The sequence below is a fragment of the Ilyonectria robusta genome, assembly GCF_021365365.1.
Source record: "Ilyonectria robusta strain PMI_751 chromosome Unknown BGZ61scaffold_7, whole genome shotgun sequence".
NCBI classification, from domain to species: domain Eukaryota; kingdom Fungi; phylum Ascomycota; class Sordariomycetes; order Hypocreales; family Nectriaceae; genus Ilyonectria; species Ilyonectria robusta.
In genome coordinates, this window is record NW_025764441.1 from 597,562 (window position 1) to 624,688 (window position 27,127).

A 27,127-nucleotide genomic window follows, 5' to 3' on the forward strand; every position below is an offset into this window, starting at 1 on the left:
AAATCATGACATCTCTGCCCATGCCTTGATGTCATAATATTTTGAGCGGCGGTAGTTAGACTCGATTTCTGCTCCACGCAATTTTCACCCCTCACGAAAAAATGGCTAAGCCAAAGAAGCCGAAGGCCAACCCAATCCAAACTGCCATCCAGACCTGGATCGCCTCAATACCACAACCAGATGGAGACGAGGATCAGAAAGAATGGAAAGATGACCTCTTAAGCAGCGCCCCTAAGCGCTTCACAATCTATGAGCCGATGGCGTTGCTCCCATCTGGCAGTTTCACCAATGAGACCTGGACAACTACTTTACGTGGCGTCGGCCGAGATTCCTCTGCCCAGCTATGGTCCTTGATATTGAAGGAACTGTCGACTCAAGCCAAGGGCAGGTTAACGCACTTGGCGGCCAACGAGGGCATCCCTCTGCACAAGGATGGGGCGGAGGACGAGAACGTACTGAGGAGCCCAAGTGGATTGCGTATTCTATACGGCGACTTTGGCCCTGCTGAAGCTACAACGGAAACACTGTCGAAGAGCGACTTTGATAAAGCGCTCTGGGTATCGACGAAACAGAATGGAATATTCCAGACCTGGGCACCGAGGTGGACCATGTTTAGTCGTGGCAACATCAAGGAGAAGGCAAGGTTACTCGACATGGAGAGTCCATCGGATTCAGGATTATCTGAGAAGCCGTGGGCGGTAGATCTCTACGCGGGCATTGGTTACTTTGTCTTTTCTTACGCTCGCTTGGAAATGAGGGTTCTGTGCTGGGAGATTAACCCTTGGAGCGTCGAGGGCTTGCGACGAGGCGCAATAGCTAACCGGTGGACGGTGAAAGTCGTCCAGGGCCAGGAGTTGGAATTACCAGTCGAGGAGATTCTCGCCGGAGGAGACCAGATTATCGTGTTCCTCGAGAGCAACGAGGACGCGCTAGGAAGGATACAGTCACTGCAAGCACAGGGCATGGTTCGAGAGATTCGGCATATCAACTGCGGCTTTCTGCCCACAAGTGAACTAACCTGGAAGCATACCTGGGAGATGTCCGCGCCGTCAACCGAGACGTGGTTACACCTCCACGAGAACGTGGGCGTCAACGACACGGAAGCGAGGCGGCAAGAGATCCAAAGCCGATTTGAGAGCTGGGGGGACGACAAGGAGGTGCGAACAGTCAAGGTCGAGCATATCGAGTTGGTCAAAACGTTTGCGCCAGGCGTCTGGCATTGTGTCTTTGACATTCATGTTACAGGTTCTATCTCTCAATAGCAATATTACCAATGTACAAATCATCCGTCATGATATCATACGCCCCACCCGCGCCTCTATCCTACCACGGGAGGAAAATCCAATGTCCAGCCTAAGATGATCGTCGGAACTTTGAGGGGATGTTAGCTTCGACGATGGGGATCTTGTTCAAAGCCTCGAGGCGGTCCTCCTCGTCCTCCATCTGCTCATGCTTCTTGAAGTGCTCAATGTCCTCGGGATGCGTCAGGTCCTCGAGCTTGGTGTTCTCGTCGTGATACTTCTCCCAGTGGTGGATCTCGTACTCGTACTCGTCGTCGCCGTGGTGGCCGGGGCCAGTGCCCAGATCGGGCAGCGTCTTGCCCGAGCCGATGAAGTTGTTCCACTCCTCAAGGGTAACGGAGAAGTCGCCGTCCTTGTCTAGGAGGTCTAGCAAGATTTTGAGGACCTCGTCTTTTCGGCTCTGCAGCATTTCATTGTTGGACACATCCATGAGACCGTAGGTGCGCTGTATCTCGGAACCCTCCCACCGGCCGTTGCTATCGTAATCGTGAAGAGCGAAGAAGGAGTTGGCGTCCCAGCCCGCGATATGGTGCTCCTCTGTACGTGTCATGTTAGAGATGTCGGCGCAAGCAAGGGAATGCGTGGTACATACCTGCCATATGCTTCGTCATCCAGTCAGCGCCTTCGGGGACGATGGGAGCTTGCGAATGGGCTGCGACCAAGCCGGCGCAGGCGGCGCTCAGAAGAACCGTTGGGCGCATTGTTGCTGCTTGTGTGTGTTGCGGACTGGAGAGGACGGAATCGCGGGGCTTGAAGAGTGGGATTGAGGTCACGACCAGGAGGTGGATGTGGATAGAATATCGAGGCTGGCCGAAGGACGTGGTTCAGAGATCGTCGAAGGAGGCTGGACTGGAGGACTGGGAGCAATCCAACGTCGATTCAACCGTTCGTGGTCACTGTCGTAATGGCTACTGTGGAGGTTATCAGGGGCGGCACGAGCGGGCCACCAATTTAGCGGGGAGCTAAGCTACTGAACCCCAGCGCGCTTCGGGGGAGATGGCACTGGGGTAGGCGCTGGAGCGGTGCTGAGTTCTGTGCCTAGGGCGCTGGAATGGAACTGAAGACCGGGCGATCTCGTCCCGATATCAGACACTTTTACGTTCGCCAACAATGCCATTGTTTTCTTGTCTATTCATTTGCAACTGCGATATCTGGCGGAACGAAGCGCAGCAACATCTGCCAAGCCGGAACCGAAATCATTGACGAGACAAATATTCTTTCCCCAGTCTCGTCTTAGAGATTACGTCGCTTGTTCCCATGTCTCTCGGCACGGCTAGGATTCGCAGTTTGGCAGGTCGTAAGTGCTGGCGGGCCTACCCCGTGACTTGGCGTAGGACCACCCGAAGCTGCGCGTCACCCAGTCGCGTACCAGAGTTACTCGGCGACATTGAGCCCAGACCACAATCCATCCTTGACATCACCGCCTCTTGACAACAACCGCCAAAATGAGTCGTCAAATTGATCAGGCGTTGCTCTCATTGATGCCAACGTATACTCAAGATCTTCCGCCGACTCTACTGCAGCTTGCCGGATCTCTCCTCGCACAGTCCCGCCATCGTGCAAGCACTCTGAAGGCCGAAGAAGAGATTGCGAGGCTGTACGCTTGCGCCAACATCGCCTGTGATAGGTATTCCAATTGCCGATGTAATTCGCCCATTGATCATAAGACTAACTCTAACAGACTGAAAATAACCCTTGATCTGCCGCCAATCGAGCCACGGCCACCAATTCCTCCCCGCATCTACAAGCGACTGTATGCTCATCTCGACAACATCCTCCCCAACTCCGCATCCACTCCCCGAACTCCCTCAGGTCGTGTTCGGACGCCGAGCGGAAGATTGAGGGACCTCGGGACCTCGCCTGCCTCAGCAACTCGAGTACCATCTCGCGCGACGCCAACCAAGGAGAGAAGCCTTGCGCAATGGCGAACCCCCTCGAAGGCTGGCGACGGGACCCCGATGAAATCTGCCAGAAAAGCAACCGATTCCGCGCCTGAAAACGGATTTCACCCCTGGATTCAACCCGCTACTCGGTTCATCTGCCAAGAAACCAATCACAAGAAGCTTGCGCCCACCATTCTCGCCGGCATGGAGGCGATAATTGCCCCTGGCGGACGGAAGACTGACGACGAATGGGCTCTTCAGAACACTACGGTTTTGTTTGCGGCCATCTACTTCTTCGTAACCATGCGTATCCGTGCCCTTGCATCCGGTGAAGCGATTGATCGTGATGGCTACGTTCCGCAACGAAAGGAGATACTTTCCTTGCTGACTCGGGCTCGCAAAGAGGTTACCGTTCTGGGCCTAGATGACGACGATGCGTGGAATGGCTGGAGCAAGCCCAAAACCACCGAGTTCGATGACGCAGTTGCCAAGGTCAACGAGCGCGGCTGGCTCACCGGTGATTGGTACCAGGGTATTACGGACGTGGTCAAGTTGACTCAGCGCAGCCAGGTTGATGACATCGACATGGTTGACGAGGAGGCGATGCCCACGGTGCAGATCAAACGAGCAGACACGATGTTTCAAGACAAGTACGATTTCCTCAGCGAAACGAAACGCGCCGATCACAGAGTTTGGAAAGATGAGATGCTCGCCAAAATTGTTCAATTGACGGCGACAGGCGCCGCCGCCATGGAACTAGATACAAAATGAAGGATCCAAAGACCAGCTTCTCGGCCATATTATATACGTATCAACCATTCCCCTCATTTCCCCCTCATGTTTTCCAGGCCAAGATCGATGTGGCGCGGGTCATCACAGCAATGCAAGAGTCGTTTACTTGCGGGCAGCACCAGAAGCGGTGGCTCGGGCCTTGGTGATGAAAGAAGAGATGCCAGAAGGAGCACCCTCACCGCCACGGCCACCAGCGCCAGGAGTCTGCTGGCCACCGAAGCCACCAGTGGGAGTACCAGTGGGTCGGGTGAAGCTGCCAGTGAAGTCGCCACCGAAGCCGCCAGCACCGGGAGTGTGGTCGCCGTGACCGCCAGCGCCGGGAGTGTGGTGACCGCCCTGGCCGCCGAATCCACCAGTGGGAGTGCCAGTGGGCATGACGAAGCTGCCGGTGAAGTCACCACCGCCGGGAGTCTCGACGGCAGCAGCGTTGAAGCCACTGTCAGTCTCGTCAGCACCGCCGAAGCCAGCGCCGGGAGTGCCAGTGGGCATGCCACTGAAGTCGCCGCCAGCACCAGGAGTGTGGTGGCCGCCAAAGCCTCCGTTACCGGGAGTGTGGTGGCCACCGCGGCCGAAACCGCCGGTGGGGGTGCCAGTGGGCATGGCGAAGCTGCCGGTGAAGTCGCCGGTGAAGTCGCCGCCAGCACCGGGGGTCTGCTCAGCGTCGTCGCCCTGCTGTCTCTTGCTGAAGAGGCCACCGAAAATGCCGCTGGGGAGGCCGGTCGGGATACCGGTCGGGATACCGGAGGGGAGATCACCGAAACCACCAGGAGTACCAATGGCGGTAGGGATGCTCATGGGGAGGTCACCGCTGCCAGAGCCGGGAGTCTCGATAGCAGCAGCGTCGAAGCCGGAGCCGGGAGTCTGCTGACCACCCTGGCCGAAGCCACCGGTGGGAGTGCCAGTGGGCACGCCGGTGGGCATGCCGCTAAAGTCGCCGCCAGCACCGGGAGTGTGCTGGCCACCGAAGCCGCCGTTACCGGGAGTGTGCTGGGCGCCGTTGCCACCGAAGCTGGGAGTCTGGGCACCGACGGGCTGAGCCATGGCGCGGGCAGAGATGGCCAAAGCCATAGTAAGGAGGGACAGAACAGCCATTGCGGATGAAGGAATGTTGAAACTTGAGGTCGGTATGGGAAAAGATTGAAAAGGCTGTACAAAAGACGGATCACAGATCAACTGCAGGTCCTGAGATTGAAAGAAAGAAGCGAGGGTGAAAAGAGGGCGATGGAGGCGATGCTGAGATTGTGTTTAGAGCCGCCGGAGAGGACTCATATATAGCATTTTCGAGGCTACAATCGACGACAGCTGCCATGGCGGAGAATGCCGTTTCTTCCAAGCTCCTGGTCCCTTTCCTGGGTCGGAGCCACCGTGAAGGTTACGCGTTGGCTCCAGTATCCCGGTCTGAAAAAACTAGGCGTGGTGGTTTCATTGCGACTCTCTGGCAGGTCGACGCCAGGGCTGCATTCGCGGTTGACTGCTGCAGAGTGCTAGACTGCTACCGTCTTCGTCCGCCGCCCCCGGCCCCTGAGAGGTGCGAATCCCATCAGGTCCCCCTGGCGATCGGTGCCAGGGTCCACTGACATCTACTTGGCGGAACATCTCTCAACAAGTGGATAATTGTTAGTCGACGGCTTCTAGTTTCGAGTTGATGGGGGCGAACGGTTGGGTTGTGGTTGTGGCGTCGGGGCGCTTGGGGGGAGTTTTTAGGGGGCCCCGTCGGTATGTGGGAGTGATGACGCGGCTCGGGTTCCATGACAATGTTTATCGTTGGCTATAGTCAGATGTTTCCCGTTTGGAGCCACAACCATAACCCTCAACCATGATGAGCCCAGTTTCAGTCGCAACCCGTTTCAGAATCCCCAGGGACCGATTCGCTAGAATGCTCTGGATTGCGTCTTCGCGATGGAAAACCCCCTAGGGCGGCATGGAGATTGATTAACGTTCATGTTTCGAGTCTGTCAATCCTGGCCCGGTCCTGGTTCTCTCGAGACGGTTCATTGCCACTACGTACTACTACTACGACGTACGTACGTGGGACGGAAGTTTCTGTCGTCTGTGATCTGCGCCTCCCGGGAGGGTGGAATTGCATGGTGTGACTAGACACGGAGAAGAGCCTCCACAATTAACAACCGTAGCTTGCGATTCTCTCCTAGATTCCTGCAGGTGGATTCCCACACTGCAGGAACAGTCGGTACGCTAGTCTATGAACAGTCTTCTTCTCTCCGAGGCATCTAGCCCAGCTTGCCAGGCACAAAGGGATGGCCAGCGCTTAAACCCCCGTCCACGGCCCAGGCCTGCCCGTTAACATAGCTGCTTTCGTCACTTCCCAGGAACAGCGCAACCCGTGCAATCTCGTCTGCGCGGCCGCCGCGCTTAAGGGGATTAAGCTGCCCGATCCTCTGCTCCGTCCCGCGGGCGCGAGCAGCATCGTACATGGGGGCCGTCATGCCCGTCTCGATGAGCCCCGGGCAGATGGCGTTGACTCGCACGCCCGTGCCCGCGAGCTGGTAGGAAATGGTCTGTGCCAGCGAAACCACGGCGGCCTTGGACGCCGAGTAGGGGGTCGAGCCGGCGTTGGAGCGGATCCCGGCGACGGACGCCGTGCCAATGATGCTGCCGCAGGGTTGGGGCTTCTCGGTAGACGTCTTCATCATGGCTGGTGCTGCGTACTTTGCTGCAAGGAACACACTAGACGGGGATATTTAGCTGAGGCTCCGTTGTGGGGTTGCGCAACTCGATTACGGAGAACGAGAACAGACTGGCGGTGCCCAACTACCGAGCATGTCTGGGGGAGAGTACTGTACCCACCTGAGTGTGTTAGTCTTGAGGACCGACATGAATTCCTCGCTCTCGAACTGCGAGAAGATAACAGACTTGCCGACCACGCCAGCGTTGGCGAAGAAGACATCGAGCCGTCCATATTGAGCGAGGGCTTCATCGACGACCGCCTTGACACTCGGCTCATCCGCAGCATCAAAGCGCCGAGTATGAACCTCAACGTCAGGGAAGGCTGCAGCTAGCTCCTCCTTGTGGGCATCCAGGTTCGAGCCATCATAATCACATAGATAGAGTGCTCGAGCGCCGCTCTCCGCATACTGGTGGGCCGTCGCACGGCCAATGCCCAGCGGCGAGTTGGCGCCTTTGCCACAAGGTCAGCAATCGTCCAGTCCGCAATTCAAGCGAGGGGAGGGAGAGAAGAGCGGGTGTTTGGATTACCTGTGATGATGACGACCTTGTTCTGGACGCGTGGAGCGCTGGACCCGGGAGCAACCTTGGTGATGGGCGGGAGAAGTTGCTTGCCGATGGCGTCGATGCGTTCCTGGGCCTTGTCGGACATTGTTTCAGTCTCGATCCCTCGAACAGCGGGATGACGAGTAACTACGTAGTATGAGGAAGAAGGTGGCGATCAGCCGGGATGATGAAGCAATGAGCAGGACGACAAATGTGTCGTGCTCAACATCGCGATGTCCTTTTTCTCTGGCCGTGCTGAGTGAGGTCAGCTATAAGTGAGACTTACGGGCCGGCAACAGTGGAGTGAGGGGTCTGGACGGAGCCGAGGCTCGGCGGGTTGGCGCTCCGACGCCGTCTTTCATGTCACGTGGAGCGGTTCGTGGAATGCTTCTCTGTAGGGTATGCTGAGAAGTAATTTATTTTAATGCAGTAATGGGAATCGCATTGGAAGGGAAGGAATTCTGATTTATCTTCGGTCTTTTCAATTCCTATCAGGAATGGTCTTTTCATTTGTGGGTTGAGCAAAGTAATGGGTGACTTTCTTGTCATGATGCGGAAAAATAAACCCACATATTGCCGTGATACTGCACCGCGGATTACAACAGAGCTGAACGAGAATAAAAAATGAATTCCGTACATTGATAGATCCAACAAAATAACTTCGATAGAGTACAGGCTAATTCAACAAGAAAGAGAGATGTAAACCTACATTGACAAAACTATTGTTGAGCATTTTCTTCTGCGAATACTCGTACTAAATTACCATGATAAACCTACTAACTAGGTGTCTACTTCCCCTAATATCTCAACCGGAACTTCCACGACCTTGTCCCTCAAGTAATCCGCAAATCCTTTACCGAACGCATCCAGCCTCGTAGAACTGCTTACACCCCTACCCAGGATTCCATAGACGACAAAATGCACTGCAAAAATGTGAGGAAACTCCACCCGTTCCAGACTGAAGCTCTTGTCGGCGTCGCCGCCAAGCAACTGCCACATTTTCTCTTGCGACATGAAGGACCGCAGCCACTCCCATTGTTGCGCCGTGCGAACGAAAACTCCTACGTTGAGGTTCGAGCCCTTGTCGCCCGATCGTGCGAGTGCAATGTCACCCAGTCGAATGGCCCTTGTTGGGCTAGTGAATGTGACCGGGGACGTGGTGTCGTAGCTGCTGCGTTCGGACAAGGGCTCATAAGCGGGAGGATGGCCGACAGGCCTGGACGAAGTAATTTCACCTGAGGCGTCAAGGAAATTCACAATCTCTTGGAGCTTCTGCTGAGCCCAGAGGGCCGGGTAGTACGCCAGATACGGCTTCGGGATAGCTGTGCGCATATCCAGGGAGGAATGGAAGCCTGTGGCCTTTAGTAAACGCTCCAATCATGTGCTGGGCTACTTCTTACCATGGAAGTGCTTGAGTGATATGTTCCCGACAGCTTTGGGGATCTCCAAGAGAGCTGCAGCTTCTTTGGCCTGGGAGACGATCCTGATGTACGTCGTGCTGCTTGCTTGATCTCGGGGGTTCTCCGCCGGGACGCCAATTCTGCAGCGTATCAGCCATTTGTTGCACTCTCATTCTGTCAAGCGTTTCTGTTCCTTACCTTTGGAATTCGAGGAAATCGAGCTTCTGGAGTGACTCGCCTCCTATTTTCTGTCGAATTTGCTCCTCGAAGAGTTCGCATTTCTGCTCCCATCCGTAGCCAGCTGTATTGAGGAGCACCTGGCATTCGTAACCACCCTTGTAGAAAATGGCCAATTTTGTGGTTGGTGGTGGTGGGAGTCCTTTAATTCCACTCACACGCACCCTGAATGGATATCGTTAGCAGAATGATCTGACAGAGGCTGGCAGAAGACGACGTTACCTGTCCTTCCCGACCTCCTTCACCTCCACTCCGTCCAATACTGCTTTGGAGTCACTGTGCAGGTACACGTTTCCTTGCAACTCATAAAGAAGCTGGCATCTCACTGTATCGTCGTTGACCACTCCCCCGGTCCCCTCGTGCTTCGTTACTACACAAGACCCGTCCGCACTAACCTCTGCGATTGGGAACCCCGGGTCGACGAACCTCTTCCATCCGCCATACTTTTTGTCCGTGAAACCGGCGAAGTTTCCACCCGTAACGTAAGCTGAGCATTCGATCAGGTGGCCAGCAATCAAACCGCCAGCTAGCTGGTCATAGTCTGTTGCATTCCACGACCACCAATACCACGCTGCAGCGATGACAGGCGAGGCGTCCGATACGCGTCCTGTGATCACGATATCGGCCCCTTGTTGGAAGGCGTCAACGATACCGCGAGCACCCAGGTAGGCATTGGCAGATACAATCTCAGTATGAGACTTGGAAGCTGGATCTTGGTTGAGAAAAGACAAGGCTTCTTCCAAAGGTTGGACATTGGAATTGCTGGAATCTAGATGGGGTAGGTAGGCGGAGCGAGTGTTCGGCATGAGCTTCAAAACTTCTGGAAGGAGATCGTCCCCAGAGACGTAAGCGACATAGAGGTTATGGCCTCTTTCCTTGACGAGCGCAGCAACCTTCTGGGCCAAACCTTTGGGGTTCAAAGCGCCGCCGTTCAGGGCCACTTTGATGCGCTTCTCGTTAATAACATCAATAGTCATCTCAAGGCCCTCCAAGGCAGAGGCTTCATAACCAGGGTGATGACCTCTGGCAAAGTCCTCGGCATTCTTGGCAATATTGACCTCTGTAAAACATTAGAATAGTGTATGGAAACCAGCTGTTTTAAACTCCGATTAAGCTTACCTGCCAAATAATCTCCTGTGATAAAGTCGACGTCACCAAGGGTGGCTTGCTTATACATTTCAACTGGCGGATCTCCTAGAAATGGGATCAGATTTGTTACAGTGATGAAACTTGGAGCTGGACTTGAATTACCACAGTAGCCTGAACAGTTGGCAATGCGAACCGGGCGCTTGCCGAATTCGCCTTGACGCCAGTGTGACATGATTCAAACACTTGATACTGTGCTGATATGAACTCGGTAAAATAATCCTGCTATTGGAGATTTCTGAGAGAATAATTCTTGTTAATGAAGTAATGCAACTGCGTTGAAATCTGCCGTCCGTCTCTTGGCCTGGGCATCACGACTTATATACACAAACTTGTATTTACGGTTCACGCCATCTACGCCATCTACATCATTTCCAGTATAATGGAAAGCCCAGCGCGTTGGTTTCCCATTTAGGAACTGACCTCGGGACCCTTTAGGAGTTTCGATCACTTTGCGTGGAGGAAACGGCGTGGAGTATTGCGGGTCGAGGCCAAAACTCCGGTGCCGAGGGATCCCCGTCATCCACTCCCGGAGTTTTGGAGCAGATGTTGGATAAAACTCCGGCCGGCCTCCTCTTGGACTCCGTAGATCTGCGTAATTCTTGACCGCATTGTGGATTCCTCAATGCTACTTCGGCTGTCACGGATCGATTATGCCCCAGTTGAAGAGGCATATTTTCTTGATTGGGGGGGTACCTGTGGTGCGACACTAATAATTGGAATACTATGAGGTATGCCCCCCTGATATTTTCGCACTGTAGCTGTATAAGAGGCACTAAGTGCCGGACTTTTGTTAGACTATATACGAACTACATTGTAAGACTAAAGATTCATCCAGACTTTTCAGAACAACTTATGAACATGGACTCCTACTCTGTGCAACAAGAAAGCGAACGCTTCCTTCACGAGCGAGTCCTCAACGACAAAACCCTGTTGCTCCCGTCTTCATTTTCCGAAGCAGCAAAGAAGATCAAGTTTGTTGGTCAAGATCCGAAGCCATTCATTCCAACGCCCTGCAAGATTACCGAGTCCGTCTCCGCTCTGTCGGGACTTGTTGCTGCTGCTGCCAGCGCCGTGGCATCAGATCGATATGGCATCGACTTCCAGGATGCCGAGGTCGATACGTGAGTCCCCAGAACCCATCATGCACTCCGGTAGTGCCAAGATCAAGGGATGTTGTGGAGAATTCTAACAACACCTAGGGACCTTGCGACCCTCTTCCTCGAATCCATTCTCCTGCCCACTGTCAACGGCAAATCCTTCCTGCAACATCCCCACCTGCAGGCTGAGTTCAAGAAGGGTGATTTATACGCCATGAATAACCCTATCCACCAGGAGGCCACGAACGTCTACAAAACAAAGGATGGTCGCTGGTACCACCTCCATGGTTCTATGAACGCAACGGCGACCATGGACATGATTGGCGTGGACGAACAGGATGTTACGCGAGAGGAGGCCATCAAGATCTACGCTGAGAAGGTCGCCCAGCATGACGCTGAATTCCTAGAGAGAAAGTCAAATGAGGAGGTGAAGGAAGCTGGTGTGACCTGTCTCACACCGGAAGAGTTCTTCGCTTCGGAGCAGGGAAAAATCATGGGCGCCGAGCCTCTGTGGAATCGGAGAAGTGTGCCAGCTCCCCGGAGCTCATGGCCTCAACAAAGCCAATCCTCCGAATTCAAGCCCCTCGCTGGAATTCGTGTCATTGACTTCTCGCGTGTGATTGCCGCGCCCGTCATATCCAAGATACTGGCTGTCCTCGGCGCCGAGGTTGTCAAGGTGACAAGCGAGCACTTGCCAGACATCTCAATTACCTGGCTGGACCTTAACACTGGAAAGAAAGACACTAATATTGACCTAAAGTCCGAGGAGGGGAAAAATACGTTCTCAAAGCTCATCGAGGGTGCTGACGTCCTGGTCGATGGTTACCGGCCTGGTGTGCTGGCAAGGCTGGGATTCGATTCAGCGACCCTGAGAAATATTAAGGGAAACTTGGTATATGCTCGAGAAAATTGCTACGGCTTCAAGGGGCCGCTGGCATATCGTTCTGGATGGCAGCAGATTAGTGACTGCTTGGTCGGCATCTCGTGGCTTCAGGGGAAATTCATGGGTCTCGATGAGCCAGTCGTTCCCCTATTGCGTAAGTTCTTCAATGAGAGAAAATGCTCGTCCACAGCTAATCTATCCAGCGAATTCTGACTATCAAACGGGCCTCATAGGAGCCGCTGCGATATTACAAGCTCTGCTCGAACGCACAAAGGGCGACGAAACATTCGATGTTGACGTCAGCTTGACTCAGTACAACATCTGGTACTACCAGCTTGGTCAGTACGACGAGGAACAGTCGAAGGCACTTTTGGCCCGCAATGAAGGATTCCACGTGAGGCATTACGACGAAATGCAGACCTTGTTGCTTAAATCATACGCTGCGATTCTGAAGGTGAAACCAGACATTCTCGAACGTCCGGGGTATTTCTGGGAGATGACGGGCAAGGATTGGGGAATGGAAGATGACATTAAGATTCTGGCGCCGCCATTCAAGCTCGCGAAGTCGAAGCTGGAATATATAGTACCGTCTGGATCAAAGGGGAGATCGAAGCCAGAGTGGTAGATGTAAATATCAGGGATTGGGAGGTGTGAGTACTGATCCTATGATGGCTATTCAGAGATCTCCCTACCTGGCTTATTCTAGACAAAATCAAAGTCTTCCAGCAAACCCGCCGAAAGGTCGTGCCAATTCCATGAGAAAGGAAGCGGGAGATCGTAGAGTTGATCGACGCCAAATGCCCCCAAGTCCGCACCTTCAGCCTGGGGAATGGCCGACCCTGATTCATTGTGATCAAGTGGCAAATGATATGGATAATCATGCACGATTGAAGATAGCCCATCATGCTCTGGTACTACAGATGGATTTGAGGTGCCCGATATCGGGCACTGTTCTGTATGCATATTCATGGTTGTCGACCCATGATCAGCGCCCTGTGAAGCAGTCATCCGAGGATGCTCGAGTCTATCCGTTCTCATCGAAGCCTTCCGTATCGCTAAGCGCGCGATTCTGGCTAGCTCATGGCAGACAGCTACAATCGGCCGAAGGAAGGAGTCTTGTTGGGTAGTCATTATCTGGGACACAAAAGTTATTGCGTCATTGATTGCCCCAAAGCGAGTGTTGACATTGGCATCGTTGGGTTTCTGTAGGATGCAGATGAAGAGAAGCATCAATGCTTGTACCGGAAAATGGATAATTTCCCTTGTTTGATGTCAGTGCCGGCATTGTGATATAGAATTGGGCACCGTACCAGATAAATGCATGGTTTGCTCGAGGAATAAAGGTAAGGAACTTGATTATTTCGTGAGCAGAGTGCAGACACCTCTCGGTGTGTGGGAAGCAAGAGGAATTGGGATCGAGCTCCCGCGGCCCAGAATCTGTCCCCCTCATGGAACTGAAATACCGTTGCCAGGCCGCAGTATGAACAGTGATAACGCGACTGTGATATGAAAGAACAAGGCTGATCACAGTGGGAAGCTGGTGGCCCCATTCACTCATGATTGTGCTGTGGTCCATCCCGCGCAGAGCCGCGCGGCCCCAGTCGTCTAATTCTTCTCCAAGGGTACGGATATCGGCGGTAAGGGTTTCAATGGACTTTTCAGACGAGCTGGCTGCGAATATAGTTTGGTAGATCTTGCCTTCAATGACGGCAAATCTAGCCTCGACAAGGAGGACATTCAGAATCGAAGTCCCATCATTGTTGACAATAATTCCTAGATTGTCTTTTGGGGATTCTGAAGGATTGGGAATACTAATGTCATTAATATCATGAGCCAACGGCCGCCCAGTTCGTATTGAGGCTCTCGAGTCAAAAATGAGGGCGATCCAGAAAACTCGAGGCCTTTGTTCCCGGTTAACATCGGATATTGGAAGATGGTCAAACGCACGGTGCAATCCCGCCGAGTGGGATAGTCGAAGAGCTGCTGCGGTTAGAAAGAAGAAGGGTTGGGGATTTGGCGTGCCGCGGAAGAAGCAGGCGAGTACTAGAAGTGCCTGAACAGAGAGGAGGCTGACGCTGCGCATGAGCACAGTCAAGACAGATTCGAGCGAGTTCTTTGCATATGCCCAAGAACTATCAGCGAGTTCCTGGTTTTGCGTGCTCTGTTCAGCTCTCCTACGCTGAGCTAGTGCAAGTATCGCATTCAACGCGACAGAAAATGCCGGATCCTCTATTGCCGTAACAGAGTGTGCGTATTGTTGCCCCAGCAGCCCCATGAGTGTTGGTGGGTGGAATATGGGCAGGATGGTGTTATAGTTCTCTAAGAATTCGCTGACGAGCCCTAGAGCATCTTCCCAAGGTGGTAGCGGAGTTGAAAGCGTGGTGGGCCATAACGATTGAAGCAGCGGGTGAGTCCATCTGGCCCAGCTCCCGGCACCTTTCAAAGGCATCTCGAGACGCTGGCGCAAGGAGGCATCGGCGGTGCGTGACTCAATCCACTTCAGGCCATCAGGTGAGAGGACTGACACGCTCGACGATGGGCCTCTCTGCTAGTTAGTACTATACACTGAGCTCGTGTCGCAGATTGCTTTACACACCGAAGTATCTCAACTCGCCCGTATTCTCAGCGACCATAGTCTCGCGGCCTCCATTGTCTTTGACAGGTGCCATTACTGACGGGTTTTCCGCCAGTTGCTGCAGACCGACATTTCCGGATTCTTGCTGTTCGGTCCTTGGAAGTTCTAAATCCGACGACGATTGCCGCTGATGAGGAAGAGCGCCGGGCTCTAGGTTTTGCGCTGCTTCGAGCTCCCGAACGCGAGCCTGAAGACGGCGGATGTTGCTACGTCGCGTTATTGCCTTGGTCTATTTCCAAATAAAGCAAAAGACAGAAGCAGAAAGGAAACAACATACCGCTCAGGACGGCCGGCTTGCCTGTCCACACGATCGGAATAATGGCAGTTGGCGTTGGTGGAGGTGCATTGTGAACAGACCGGGCGGGTCCCACTGCATTTTGTCCTCCTTTGGCGGCACGAGTCACAAGCCTTGCAAGACGTTAGCAGGGCATCGGCGGATTAGAAGGAATTCCAGTAGACAGACGGACTTTGGCGATGCGACGAGTCCACCCATTGGGCCGTTGGCCCTTTGACGCTGTTGAAGCCATGTCTGTCGGTTGTTCGGTTGCCAAAGTGCCGAGGCCTGACGTAGCTGCGAGTACAAGATCCAAGCGCATCGCACCGCTCCGGAAGAAATGCGGCCCGCTAAAATGATATGGCCATCACCTCTAATACCGACCTTGGCTATTAAAAGATGGAGATTAAACTTGAAATGTGATAATCATATACCGCTAGATTATTGGTACCATCCTTCCATCGTAAGCATGTAAGGCGATGGTCGACGCCATCGGGGATCTCGGGATGTTTGGCAGTGATCAACTACAATCCTTCAATAAATCGAGCAGTTCCTTGACAAAATAATGGAACGAATGATTTTTGATTTATTCTCAGTTTGAAAATAAACGTAAGAAAACACTATTTAGATATGGGCTTCGAGAGAAACCAGGGGTGTTGAGTTATGAGGATGTCAGCCTCTCCCGGTAGTTTTATCAACTCTCGCACCGTATATGGGAACGCACCCCGATGACCACCTAATTGCCATGCTGCATAGAATAGAATTCAGCTTTGGCTGTCCCTGCACTTAATATCGGTACCATTTGGAAAAGGATAGCCCCACGGTTGATTGAGAATATTTTTCTACAGCATAAGATAGTGGAGTCCGATCTTGGTTATCGCTTTAATTCTCCGTTCGCTAATAATAAGCCTCAACATGCTCTACAGCCAAGAAGCCCGAATAAGTCCTTAAAAATGTCGAAGTACAGAGGGTTTTGCCCGATTTTTTTTTGGCCAATATTGTATGAACACCCATTTGGCCCCTGAAATAGGTTTGGTCTTGAGTTGTGTGCCCATGCGTCGAAAGGCAAAACCTCGTTGGATCGCGCATTTGAGAAATAAACTAGCCAAAATACGTTGCAATCATCTTATGACTTCCGTCTACAGCCTTGTTTATTATAGCAGAGAAGCGTGAGTTCATGCGTTTAAGAGGTATGATAGTCACATGGCCTTAGTACACGGGTATGAGCGACATGTGCTTCATTGGCTTACTAAACTAAGAAAACAGCACGAATCCTCGTGTCGTCTATCACTGGTGGTGGACTGATATACCCGCTTTACCCATGTCTTACAAGCCGTTTACGGATTCCTCGGTGATCAACCTTTATTTGAGCTGAACTGATATGGTCGGGAAGAAAGATGAAGCCGAGTCTTGGCACCGGCCGCTTAAGCCTCACGTAACACCCTTCATGGAAATACTTCTTCTTCGGGCAACCAAATTTACCATGCAGGTGGTGCGCTCCGAAAGAGACGAATTCTCGGACCAGTCAGGAACCTCGCAGACATTGCAACGAGCCAGTGTCATACGAGGGAGGGAACTCGAGACAATCCTTGTGCGGAGCGGTAGGCTCATTTGAGTTGAGATTAGCTCTCTGGTAAGTTGTAGAGAAGTGCTATTCTTGTATATCGGAGTTGGGAGTTGAATGCTGTTAGTGGTATGCTAGTCATGGAAGAGCGGTTGACTACGCATGCGAGGTCACCTTGTTTAGATTAGGGCTCTCAGCTGGCTCTGTGGCTCATTTTAATAACAGCAAATGAAACACAGATACGAGGTCATCTGTTTCGATAGTCCTGTGACCACCTCAGGAACCATCCCTCGTGTCGGGCTCGCATCCCAGGAACTCGTCCTCAGCCGAACACCTTCTGGCCAATCACTCCCACGAACATGAACATCTCGCAGGGATGAATGACTGGCTTCTATTTGGAGCCACTACCCAGCCTCGAAGCTCGAGAAGATCCCACGTGAGTGCCACGGATCTCTGCCGTGCAAGGCCGATGGCGTTCATTCCTTGTCCGCCCCCTGCCGCCGACCACGTCGCACCGCTCGTACACCGGGACGTCAGCATAGCAGCAATCGATAGTGCGCTTCTCATTTCAAGCCCTTGGAGATGACACAACGCTGGAGCAGCTCGCTGGCGTTGCTCCGAGTCAGCCTCGGCGTGGGCCGCTGCCGCCACCATTCAGGCACCGAGTTCTGGGAGATGGCCAGCATGTCTCGCCTTCACCGCAAGGCAAACTGCAGCACTTCCGTGGTATTTGACCTATGAGATGAATAGTCCAAGATGGTTGCATTGCCAGCGCATTGTCTGGATAATGGCAGAAGGGAACTGTGCATACCGCCAGTCCGCCACTAATGGCAATGTGCACCAATACCAGGCACAGTTGCCAGCCAAGCGTGGAGCAAACGGTGAGATTTCTAATTATCCTACGAGGCCCTCGGCTGCCTCATTATGAGAGAATTACATAACCACCTAATCGATCCGTCTCGGCTGCGAATCTGCAGCTGCATGACGATTATATCATCTCATTCGTGCATGCGGGGACGACGTGGGGAACGGGCATGTGTAACCACCCTCTACCAGGCGGGCTCTTTGCCTGTTGCAGCCCGGAGCAATCAAGGACGAAACTCGAGCGGCAGAGTTTTAAAGAGAGCTCGCAGGACAAACAATGGAACATGCAGTTTTCGATCGGCAAACCCTCGAGTCTCGACTGGAGACGATCAGGTAGGCTGCATAGGAAGCCCCGAGCGTCCCACAATCCCACACTCGTCCTGAGCTCTTCTTCGCGAAACGTAGCAAATAATTGGATACCAGCTTGAGTGACCCCTGCCGGATACTCGCTTGACCTGCCAAACAATGGCCGTATTTGCCACCCGTTCTGCAACACGGCCTGGGGGGGACTAGGGACGAACACTAGGACGAGAAAGCCCTTTGGGGCCATGATTACACAAGAACCACGGGAAAGACATACAGCTCGAGATACGGCGACTCTTCAGCCGGAGGACTTGTCCCGTTTGGGCTCCAATACAGCGCACAAGAGGCCTCGTCCCAGGAATAGACGGCACATGGGTACATCCGGAGCGACAGACACCCGGCTGGCCTTGCCGCATTCTTAATGGCAGCGAGAGAGTCGTCACAGCTCAATTTAAACAGTTTATTCTCGTGGTATACTGCATGATGGCGTCGTTTCCCAAACATAGTGACAAGACAAACGCATGGGAGGGCTGCGCCAACAGCCTCTCCTCTCTCCCCCCTTCCGCCCAACGGGTCACCTCTGACTACCCGTTTTGAGGCGTCGTAGGTGTGGTGTTGCGGCAGCCTGCTGAAGCCCAGGCTGTCGTTGACGCCCAAGTCCTCGAAGCAAACAAAAAGCTGCTGTCTCTCACCGCAACCCCTCGTGGCGGCTGTATCCACAGCAATCATTCATTGTTTGACAATGCATTCCACTCAGAGCATGGCCCTGTAAGTTCAAGTCCGCCAGAGGACAATACTGACCAAGGGCGAAAGTACCATCTACCTACCCGTATACCATACGAGACTATTCTCGTCGGACACGGGTAGCGGCAGCGGCGGTGTAACACCCTCCACCGCCGGCCACGGCACACGAGCCTGATCTTGTCCATGCTACCGGTCCTGCCGTGAGAACTGCCACCGCCTGTGGCCACATGAATCCTTGGCTGGGAGAAGGGAACTGGCAGCAGATGGCGTTCGCTGGTACGGGTAAGCATGGCGGACTGAACGCGTCCCGGTTTGGGGCGGCCGTGAGATGGTGGTGACGCTGCCGTTTATGAGAGTGCCCCCATCTCACTCCCTCAAACAAACCCTTCCCTCCCGTCTTATTGTTTTCCCCTTATCCCCTCTTTGCTTTGATTGCTCCTTTTGGCTTCCAGGGTTGTTGCCTAGTTCCGCCCGTCGTCTCGAGTTGCCGGTTGATATCTGGCTGAGACCCCTCCGTCTACTCCCAGGAGCATGTCCATTACCGCGCACCCTTGACCTGTGCCTCATCTCCGTCTCTGGCCATATCGAGCAGTCATGGCTTTTCAGCGAGATCCGAATCCTACCGGGGAAGAAGAGTGCGCCGCCCACGACTGGGGGTTCATTGCGACCGACGTCGATGACCCTCCTCGTTGCGTCAGCGAGTGCAGGGAGAGGTTTCTGAGGCAGATGTTGCCCAAGGATGAGACATTTGGGCGACTGTGCGAGGTGTTGGGAGACAAAGACCACATGGACAAGGAGCAGCCTTTCCGTTCTCTCTACTGCTGCGACTCTCAGCTCTGTGGCGTGGACAACCTGGGCGCGATCGGCAAAGATCGTATGTCTGACTATCCTGACCGGGGATGGAGAGTGTTGACAAGTCATTAGCCAATATCAACTGGTTCATCAACGTTTGTCAGGAGTGAGATACCCCATCCTTCCCACTGAGTGCACAGAGGCTGAGCAGTTTGCAGCATTGGCTACCACTCGATCGTAGACCCAGGGCCCCCAGACTCGACCTATACTTGCAGCCATGACTCGGTGTACGGGGGCGATGGACGTTGCCAACAAGAGAGCTCAGAAGCAGTCACGGACAATACTGCTTCTTCTGAGAGTGTGGCAACTTCTCCAACCGCGTCTCCTGCCGAGGACGTCTCGGGCGACAACACTCTTACGGAGCCCCCAGCATCAACATCAGCCCCCATACCCAGCTCCATGCCCGACGAGACGTACTCAACGATCACGGACCCTTCTCTAGGCGCAAGTATGGATCCGTCGGACATTGACGGCGAAGTCGACAACGCAGGAGGACTGTCCACGGGTGTCAAGATCACCATTGGCCTGACGACTGTAATCGGTATCGCCATCATCGTCGCCCTCGCCATTTGCCTCCTGCGACGGAGATCCCACAAGGGAGATATTCGAGGCAAGGACAATCACCCAAACTCTCCCGCACTAGCAGGGTCTCCCACTCCGCTGGTGTCGCCAACAATCTCCCACTCTGAGGCGGATGGTGTCCAGCTAACGCCTCCTCCTCTGTTGCGCGAGCGTCGACTGCTCCCCACGCTCATGAACCAGAGATTGTCTCAAGGATTCCCCATGTCGCCTCTCTATTCTCCCGCGACAAGCAAACTTACTCCGAGGCATGAAAGAACCCCCAAGATACGCCATGGGGATAGTGCAGCGATAGTACCGAGAATCGTGATGACGGCTCCAGATGGCGGATGGAAGAGCAGGGAGGATGGTCAAACCGCCTTCGGTCGTGTGTCTCCAGCATCAGCTTCCAACGCCGGACCACAAGCCGAATACAAGAATGGTTCTCCAACATATCCTCCTCACTCCCAAAGGCGCACTTTTAACATCTCCGAACTGGTCAGTCCTGGGCCACCCCCAACTCGCGCCCTTCCATCCACGCCCCCGAACGGGTCCGGAAGCCCAAGAAGCACTGCATCCGGGCCGAATGACGCAAGTGTTACTTCTGGTTTATCACTCCAGCATCCTGCGCAGGTTCACGGGCTCACCCCAGACGCACAGGAATTGTGCGACATGACAGAAGACTATGCCCGCGAGTCGCGCAACAGCTGGGGAAGCTGGGGTGGCGGAGGACCAGGTGTGTCTGTGTCGTCCCTAAACCATGGTAGAACTACACCGAGTCAAGTAATGCGAGAGGAGGACTTGGAGAGACTGGGAGGGCGTTATTGAGCGGAGGAGTTAGCAATGAGGAGGGTTGAAAGATAGAAGGTCGTCGTATATTCTTCAGAGGAGCTTAGGGATTTGTATGTACTGGAGGTTTAAAAAAAGGTATTACTGGAGGCTAGACAGCACACCCGGTGACGGTAGTGAGTCCATGATGGGATGAGGCGGATGGTATGGCCGGGATGATGAATGGCAATGAGTGTATCTTGCGAATTTCCTATTACAACGCAATTCGGTTTAAATGCTATGCATCATTTTAAGTATCTCCATTCAGTTGACGGGGTTTTTCGTAGTCAGCTCGACACACGTCAGATCCCGTGCTCCTTGAGCGACGTCACCAAGTCCGTAATGCTCTTCTCCAACGTAATCCACTCAAAGCCCAGGAGCTTCTTGGTCACGCTGTTGTCAATCTTGAAGACCTGGTCCTCGGGCGGGAACTCGCCGCCGGGCACCTCGGGCCCGGGGAGCTTGTCCGCAAACTCGGGGAACTTGGCGCGCACAATGTCGGCAATCTCGCGGTTTGAAAAGTTCCCGGGAGTCGTGAGCAGCCGCTGACCACCGGCCGACGGCTCCTCGAGCGCGCGGATGTGCGCCCTGGCAGCATCCCGTACGTCGATCCACATCGGGACGGGCCTGCTTGCCGGGATCTCGGCCTTCCAGTCGCCGCGTAGCAGCGAGACGACGCGCTCGTTGGACGTGTTGATGCCGTCGAGAGTGGCGAAGTAGGGGACGGCGGGGCCGAACACCATGGGCGGGCAGATGGTAACAAGGTCGAAAGAGGGCTTGTTTTCACTTACAAAGTCCCAAGCCGCAAGTTCGGCAAGCTTCTTTGATGCGCGGTAGGCGGCGGCTGGGGAGCGGTTGATGTCTTCCAGTTGGACGGGATTCCAGTCGGCCTCGGTGAAGGTTTTGGCTGGGTCAGTGAAGTGAGCCTCGTCCACGATGGAGGCAAATGACGAGGTGATGACGACCCGCTTGACTGAGGAGCCCGATGCATGGAGCGCCTTCAATATGCCAGTGGTTCCGATAACCGCCGGGTCAACGAGATCCTTCTTAGGGTCGGCTGGCTCGCGTTAGCAACAGGACTCACAAACTCCACCTGTCCGATATCCCACCCGTGTCGAACAGCAAATACTCACTAATGTTGAAGTGGAACGGGCTCGCTGTGTGCAACACGACGTCAATACCGGGAGTTTTCACCACCTCATCAAAGGCGCCCTCCTGAGCAATGTCCGGGACAATGAGGACTTCTAGCTTTCCAGCCTCGACCTGGTCAGTGTGCGCACCGCGAATCTTCTGTGCCTTTTCCTCGGAGCGGACGGTGGTGACGACAGAGTAGTCCTTCTCGAGGAGCTGTTCAAGGGTGTGGGCTGCAATAACGAATGGCGATTAGAGAAAACCCAACGGACTACAAATCCAAGTCTGTGCCATGGTCGACTGGCAATTTTGGGGAGATATCATGCGAGAGGGGGTTCTCGCGCAGAGGGTATTTCAACGTACCGGCGATAAAGCCAGAGCCACCTGCGTGATCATTGTGAGCGAATCGTCATCATGAGTGTTGATTGAAGAGCCTACCTGTGAGTAGAACCTTTGTCATGGCTGAAGCTGAAGTGTGGAACGTGCTTGGATCAAGGATGAAGGAACCGGTCTATCCGATGAATCAATGGGAGGTGAAATAAATTAGAGACAATGTCTTTCAACGGAGAATCGGTCAGTCGATGTCTCTCGACGTCGACTTTGGGGGTTTCGTATGGCGGCAATCTGGCCGACTATCTGCCCCGCATTCGTCATCGCGGTTTGGGGGTTCGCAAGATGATGCAACGCATGCACCCTCCTCCACCACGCCCATTATTAATCAACACGTAACCAGTGGGCGGGAGCCGCAATTTTTACTTTCAAAGTCATATTTCCATCAAGCATACAAGAAAAGATATTACAATTGAGGTTTATAACCGAGAGGGATTGTCCATAGATACACAGGCTCCGCTGGAAGCTGCCGGGCCATCCACCCACGATAACGGCCCCTGTCTGGGCCCTCGACCCGGTCCAGCTTTTCATACCGCCGTGAAGAACCATCGCTTTGTTAAACCGCTTATCAACTCTCCAGGCGTAGGCGGCTTGCCCTCGTTCAGGGAGCAGATCCTTGGACGCACCTCCTGAACGATGACCAGCTAATTAACATCATATGCTCGCTTGGAACACACCTGCTCCCGTTGGATAGTCCCTCGCTTTCGGTATACACCATCATGGTGCCAGCCCTCAAGGGCCTTTCATTCTTGGCCCTAGCATGCGGTATTACTCATCACCGCATCAGCTATTAGTGTTGGATGTGTCCGCGGCGGCTGCGGGAGGCGGAGACTCTGGTGGCTGGGGTTGGGCAATACCACCCAGACCGGGAGGTTGCACCTGGTCAGGGATCGGCAACGTCAAGGGTCCCTTCGGAATAGTGATGCGGCCCGGGAGGTTCTCGCCTCGAATGACCTTTTCGACCTCGGACTTGTCCAGAGTCTCGTACCGAACAAGTGCCTTAGCAAGCAGATCAAGTTCGTTTCGCTTCTCTGTCAACAGTGTCCTGACATCCTCATATGACTTCCTCAACTGCTTTTGCACCTCGCCTTCAATCGCGGCCTTGGTCTCCGAACTGAGGTTTTCGTATCGTCTGCCATACTCGACAGGTCCTAGGGCACTGGACATACCGAAGAGGGTGACCATCATATAGCTCAGGTCGGTAGCTCTCTCAAGATCCTATTAATACATGTTAGTCTAATGTGATGAAGTGAAGTGTAGAGGGGGCTTACCGATGAAACTCCAGAGGTCACCCTGTCGCCACCATAGCGCATTTCTTCAGCCATTTTTCCTCCCAACAGAACGCGGATATTTGACATGTACTCGGCAGCGGTATAGGAATACTTATCCATCTGAGGGAGTTGGGCAGTGTGGCCCAGCGAGGGACCCTTGGGAAGGATAGTGACCTTGTACAGGGTGTTTGAGCTCTCCTTGTCGAAGAGCTGAACAAGAGCATGGCCGGCCTCGTGGTACGCAGTCATTTCCTTTTCCTTTTCGGTGACAACCATCGACTTCCTCTCGGAGCCCATGGTAACTCGGTCAAATGCCCAATCCAGATCGTTCTTCGAAACCAGCTTTGCCTTGGCTCTGCTAGCTCGGAGGGCAGCAACATTGAGCATGTTCTCAAGCTCAGCGCCAGATTGGCCAGGGCAGCGAGCAGCAATGGCTTCCAGGTCAACATCGGGAGAAACCTTGATCTTCTTGGCGTGGTGCTTCAGGATGGCAATGCGGCCACGAACATCGGGTAGATCCACATTGACATGGCGGTCGAAGCGTCCGGGTCGAATGAGTGCCTTGTCAAGCATCTTGGGAAGGTTGGTGGCTCCAATGATGATAATCTTGGTCTCTTGATCGAATCCATCGAGTTCGGTGAGCAGTTGGTTGAGTGTTTGCTTGGCATGGGCTTGATCTCTAGGGTTGCGCTTGCCACCAATAGCATCGAGTTCGTCGATGAACACAATCGCCGGAGACTTTGACTTGGCTGCGGCGAAAAGTTCGCGAACTCGCTTGGCTCCAACACCAACAAAGATCTCATCGAACTCGCTACCAGACATGTAGAAGAAGGGGACACCGGCTTCACCAGCGACGGCTCGTGCAAGAAGAGTCTTTCCAGTTCCAGGAGGGCCAACGAGAAGGACACCCTTGGGCAGCTTGGCACCGAGGTCAGTGAACTTTTCGGGGTTCTTGAGAAACTCAACAACTTCTTGAAGCTCCTCCTTGGCCTCGTCACAACCGTGGACATCATTGAAAGTGGTAGTCTGCTTCTCGGCCTTGACCTCAGAGTCCTGCTTGTGGCCAGGTCCGCGGCGGAAGGTGCTGAGCGTCTCAATCAGAATCGTAACGGCGGCGAAGCACAGGTAGGTAACAACGAGGAAGGTAGCCAGGAACTTGAACCATCGGAAAACGACAGAGCGAGTAGACTCTTGGACAATGACGTGGATGGGTTCACCCTTATGGCCCATTCCGTTACCGGCGGCTCCGGATCCAGCCACGGCAGCGTTTCCAACAGCCTGCTCGAAAGTTGGCCACTGAGTCCGGCCATAGGATCCAGCAGCAGAGGCATTGGCAGCATTGTTCACGCCAGCACCCAGTAACCCAAGAGCCTTGCGGTAGGCGTCGTCAGTTCCGGGGTTGGTCGCAAAGCGATTGGACTGGTATCGTTCAACCAGAATGGCGGGCATGTTGGCTCGAAGAAGAAGTTGATAGAAGGCATTTTGGGCATTTGCATTTCCGGGGTTCCTGTTGGCAGACTCCTCAAGAGAAGCAAGTTGGTTGCGAGAAATACCGTTTGATGTGCCAAATCCTCTCTGTTGGGTATTGATTGCACGGAACGTAGATATGCTTCGGGAAGATGACCAAAGGCCAGGGGTAGATCGCATGAATAGGCGGACAAAAGACGGCGATGCGGAGACGGCGGGTTGGAAGTACGGTCGTCGCAAGACTGGGTTCGCAGCATGAAGGCCCACTCGGGTCAGGTTCGCAATGGTTGTTTGGACGGTAGTGGGGACCATCGCATCGGGGCCAGTGGGAGAGTTCAAGGCGCGGAGAGTGACGTTTCGAAGAAACTCAGGGATATGGGGCTCGGTCACCTAGAGGAGGCTGTCAGCGTTGTTGGCGCACGAGGCAGCACACGCGACTCACTTGTTGGATATGCTGCACCTTTGCATCGGTGGAAGGCGCCGGGGTTGCAACCTGGGCGTTGCGGGATCGTCTCGAAATCGGGCTCGTCGAGCTCTTCCAGGGGACCATGACGGTATTCGCGACAGAGGGCCAGAGTTCCGTTGTCACAGCCGCCACATTCTACACTCTCAAAGTCAGCCTCCGAACCACGTTCGGCAGCATCCGGTGGGTCGTACCGGCAGCATCATGGCGTTGTAAGCCATATTCAGGCTTTCCTCAACACCTTAAATATCTCCAAGGCCGTCACACAACCTCAGATCGAAGAGAAAGGGCGGCCAGCCGGCCGGCCGATGACGTGGAGACGTGTTCGACAGCTGCGTCTCCAAAGCAATCGGGGCCGTTCCTAATGACGGTTCTGGAGGGGTATCGGGGTCGTGGATGGCGTAAAGAGGTGTCGGATAACTTTGTTCGAAGAAGCCGGAAACTAATCTACCTGGCTGCACTCATTGTGAGGTATTGCGCGCAGGCATCACCGAGTTGATGGGATCTCGTTAGCTTGCCACTCCGGTCCGCACGTCGGCATCACGAGACGACTTTTCCTGTCTAGGCTCTGGCTGAGTCAGCTATGCCTCGCCGAGGGATATTCCGCTCCGTCCACCAATCTTGGGGTGAGGTTGTTAGAGCCCGATTCAATTGGCCAGCCAGAACGGCTAAGACCGTTAAATGCCAAGGCGCGTGTAAGTGGTTGAGTTCCGTAGTTCGAAGTTGCATTGCCTTGTACCATGTTTCTATCGGAGATTCGCGATCGCAACGTATCGCTCTAGGGCATCTGCAAACCGAAACCTCGGCGTCTATGACGTACATAGCTCGCGCCAAATCGGTAAAAGATAACAAGGCAAGGCAATGAATCTGCGCAGCCGAGAGAACACCCCCCTTAACCTTTAATCTGTCTAGCTTGTGCACTTACAAGCTCGCCGGCGTATCTACTTGCCGCTGGGAAATTGTGGCCAGATCATGCTGACTCGTGAAGTCATAAACATGCACCAAGTTGGAATGGAAGAGGATAGTTAAAGCAAACAATTACACTAGCTAGAGGCATGCTATCCTCACAATCCATAGCTAGATTGCGCTCCACATGGCCCTCATTAACATTGTCCAGATACATTCGCCTCGTTACCCAGTCCTGCGGGGAAATTTTCATGGCCATGCAACTCATCGTTCGTTCCCGCCTCTATCACCTTAGCTCGTCCTCAGGGTATCTCCACCAGCCTCTTCCTCCACGACTTCATCACCATCTCGTCAATCACTACCGCCATAGAGCAGTTCAACCCATCCGCATCCTTTTGTGGTGACACTCGTTCCTATAAACCTTGCCCGATAGTCGTTGTTTTGGCTCGTCAGACCTGCCATCCGTCTCGCCCACCGTCCCGTCAGCCCCGTTGTAAATCCCCCACTGTAGTACATCTTCCGTGAGATGTGACCAGGATCGCTCATGCTAGAAAAGATTGACAATGCAAGAACCAAATGCAAAACTGTCTTTAGCAACCAACAATGGCATACCCTTAGGCACGCGGTGCTTCGAACAAAGGGGAATCGTAATACGTAAAAACCCATGGATAAGAAAAGAGTCCCATCGGAACGCCGACCAAGGCTGAGGCAACGCGTGCTGCACTCAGACATGGCCATAGAAGAAATAGAAAGCCGGCCCGTCATTCGAGATGCAATACCTGGATAGGAGAAGAACGCCAAGGAATGCCTCCAAGTCGTGATCGGTATCGATTCTCCTTCAGTCAGGGGGGCGACGAAGCCAGGCCCTTCCTATCCGCGAGGTGAGCCACCCGTTGGCATTTTGGGC

General features: G+C 53.8%; 13 protein-coding genes across 13 annotated transcripts; 6 read left to right on the plus strand and 7 right to left on the minus strand.

Annotated features, from left to right (window-relative positions):
• Positions 1-101: 101 nt before the first annotated feature.
• On the plus strand, positions 102-1,262 carry BGZ61DRAFT_349290 (S-adenosyl-L-methionine-dependent methyltransferase; the record flags this gene model as incomplete). The annotated part of the gene is made up of 1 exon (XM_046240134.1): positions 102-1,262. One exon carries the CDS (start codon positions 102-104, stop codon positions 1,260-1,262), a length of 1,161 nt encoding a protein of 386 aa, XP_046105963.1.
• BGZ61DRAFT_448808 (uncharacterized protein) lies at positions 1,192-2,390 on the minus strand. The gene is made up of 2 exons (XM_046245519.1): positions 1,894-2,390; positions 1,192-1,838 (listed from the first exon to the last, which is right to left on the minus strand). The coding sequence occupies exons 1-2, from the start codon at positions 2,000-2,002 to the stop codon at positions 1,354-1,356; spliced, it is 594 nt and encodes a 197-aa protein (XP_046105964.1). The 5' UTR covers positions 2,003-2,390; the 3' UTR covers positions 1,192-1,353.
• Positions 2,391-2,746: 356 nt separating this feature from the next.
• Positions 2,747-3,955, plus strand: BGZ61DRAFT_530947 (origin recognition complex subunit 6-domain-containing protein; the record flags this gene model as incomplete). Its single annotated transcript, XM_046253638.1, has 2 exons — positions 2,747-2,928; positions 2,983-3,955. 2 exons carry the CDS (start codon positions 2,747-2,749, stop codon positions 3,953-3,955), a joined length of 1,155 nt encoding a protein of 384 aa, XP_046105965.1.
• Positions 3,604-5,180, plus strand: BGZ61DRAFT_209520 (uncharacterized protein). The gene has a single exon (XM_046237997.1). The coding sequence runs from the start codon at positions 4,022-4,024 to the stop codon at positions 5,075-5,077; it is 1,056 nt and encodes a 351-aa protein (XP_046105966.1). The 5' UTR covers positions 3,604-4,021; the 3' UTR covers positions 5,078-5,180.
• A 1,024-nt stretch (positions 5,181-6,204) lies between these two features.
• Positions 6,205-7,310, minus strand: BGZ61DRAFT_348715 (uncharacterized protein; the record flags this gene model as incomplete). The annotated part of the gene is made up of 3 exons (XM_046240088.1): positions 6,205-6,661; positions 6,782-7,112; positions 7,190-7,310. 3 exons carry the CDS (start codon positions 7,308-7,310, stop codon positions 6,205-6,207), a joined length of 909 nt encoding a protein of 302 aa, XP_046105967.1.
• A 674-nt stretch (positions 7,311-7,984) lies between these two features.
• BGZ61DRAFT_530950 (uncharacterized protein) lies at positions 7,985-10,162 on the minus strand (the record flags this gene model as incomplete). Its single annotated transcript, XM_046253639.1, has 6 exons — positions 7,985-8,556; positions 8,605-8,744; positions 8,803-9,006; positions 9,064-9,901; positions 9,961-10,035; positions 10,093-10,162. 6 exons carry the CDS (start codon positions 10,160-10,162, stop codon positions 7,985-7,987), a joined length of 1,899 nt encoding a protein of 632 aa, XP_046105968.1.
• A 686-nt stretch (positions 10,163-10,848) lies between these two features.
• On the plus strand, positions 10,849-12,595 carry BGZ61DRAFT_417453 (CoA-transferase family III domain-containing protein; the record flags this gene model as incomplete). The annotated part of the gene is made up of 3 exons (XM_046243407.1): positions 10,849-11,111; positions 11,190-12,124; positions 12,174-12,595. 3 exons carry the CDS (start codon positions 10,849-10,851, stop codon positions 12,593-12,595), a joined length of 1,620 nt encoding a protein of 539 aa, XP_046105969.1.
• Positions 12,596-12,672: 77 nt separating this feature from the next.
• Positions 12,673-14,603, minus strand: BGZ61DRAFT_492825 (fungal-specific transcription factor domain-containing protein; the record flags this gene model as incomplete). Its single annotated transcript, XM_046250578.1, has 3 exons — positions 12,673-13,231; positions 13,281-14,511; positions 14,567-14,603. The coding sequence occupies 3 exons, from the start codon at positions 14,601-14,603 to the stop codon at positions 12,673-12,675; spliced, it is 1,827 nt and encodes a 608-aa protein (XP_046105970.1).
• Positions 14,604-17,431: 2,828 nt separating this feature from the next.
• Positions 17,432-17,857, minus strand: BGZ61DRAFT_476405 (uncharacterized protein; the record flags this gene model as incomplete). The annotated part of the gene is made up of 1 exon (XM_046248802.1): positions 17,432-17,857. The coding sequence occupies one exon, from the start codon at positions 17,855-17,857 to the stop codon at positions 17,432-17,434; it is 426 nt and encodes a 141-aa protein (XP_046105971.1).
• An 890-nt stretch (positions 17,858-18,747) lies between these two features.
• Positions 18,748-19,398, plus strand: BGZ61DRAFT_448816 (uncharacterized protein). Its single transcript, XM_046245520.1, has one exon. It carries the CDS (start codon positions 18,949-18,951, stop codon positions 19,276-19,278), a length of 330 nt encoding a protein of 109 aa, XP_046105972.1. The 5' UTR covers positions 18,748-18,948; the 3' UTR covers positions 19,279-19,398.
• BGZ61DRAFT_448817 (uncharacterized protein) lies at positions 19,378-20,778 on the plus strand. The gene has a single exon (XM_046245521.1). The coding sequence runs from the start codon at positions 19,606-19,608 to the stop codon at positions 20,590-20,592; it is 987 nt and encodes a 328-aa protein (XP_046105973.1). The 5' UTR covers positions 19,378-19,605; the 3' UTR covers positions 20,593-20,778.
• Positions 20,779-20,894: 116 nt separating this feature from the next.
• Positions 20,895-22,183, minus strand: BGZ61DRAFT_530954 (uncharacterized protein; the record flags this gene model as incomplete). Its single annotated transcript, XM_046253640.1, has 4 exons — positions 20,895-21,649; positions 21,726-21,956; positions 22,087-22,107; positions 22,162-22,183. The coding sequence occupies 4 exons, from the start codon at positions 22,181-22,183 to the stop codon at positions 20,895-20,897; spliced, it is 1,029 nt and encodes a 342-aa protein (XP_046105974.1).
• A 713-nt stretch (positions 22,184-22,896) lies between these two features.
• Positions 22,897-25,535, minus strand: BGZ61DRAFT_530955 (P-loop containing nucleoside triphosphate hydrolase protein; the record flags this gene model as incomplete). The annotated part of the gene is made up of 4 exons (XM_046253641.1): positions 22,897-23,331; positions 23,385-25,241; positions 25,294-25,452; positions 25,509-25,535. 4 exons carry the CDS (start codon positions 25,533-25,535, stop codon positions 22,897-22,899), a joined length of 2,478 nt encoding a protein of 825 aa, XP_046105975.1.
• Between the last annotated feature and the right edge of the window lie 1,592 nt (positions 25,536-27,127).

What these genes read in the sequence shown, in the direction of transcription:
- BGZ61DRAFT_448808 (XM_046245519.1), bottom strand. Translation starts at nt 2,002, where the DNA reads ATGCGCCCAACGGTTCTTCTGAGCGCCGCCTGCGCCGGCTTGGTCGCA. An exon ending in GATGACGAAGCATATGGCAG is followed by an intron (nt 1,839 to 1,893) that starts GTATGTACCACG and finishes TGACACGTACAG; the next exon opens with AGGAGCACCATATCGCGGGC.
- BGZ61DRAFT_209520 (XM_046237997.1), top strand. Translation starts at nt 4,022, where the DNA reads ATGTTTTCCAGGCCAAGATCGATGTGGCGCGGGTCATCACAGCAATGC.
- BGZ61DRAFT_448816 (XM_046245520.1), top strand. Translation starts at nt 18,949, where the DNA reads ATGGCTTTTCAGCGAGATCCGAATCCTACCGGGGAAGAAGAGTGCGCC.
- BGZ61DRAFT_448817 (XM_046245521.1), top strand. Translation starts at nt 19,606, where the DNA reads ATGCCCGACGAGACGTACTCAACGATCACGGACCCTTCTCTAGGCGCA.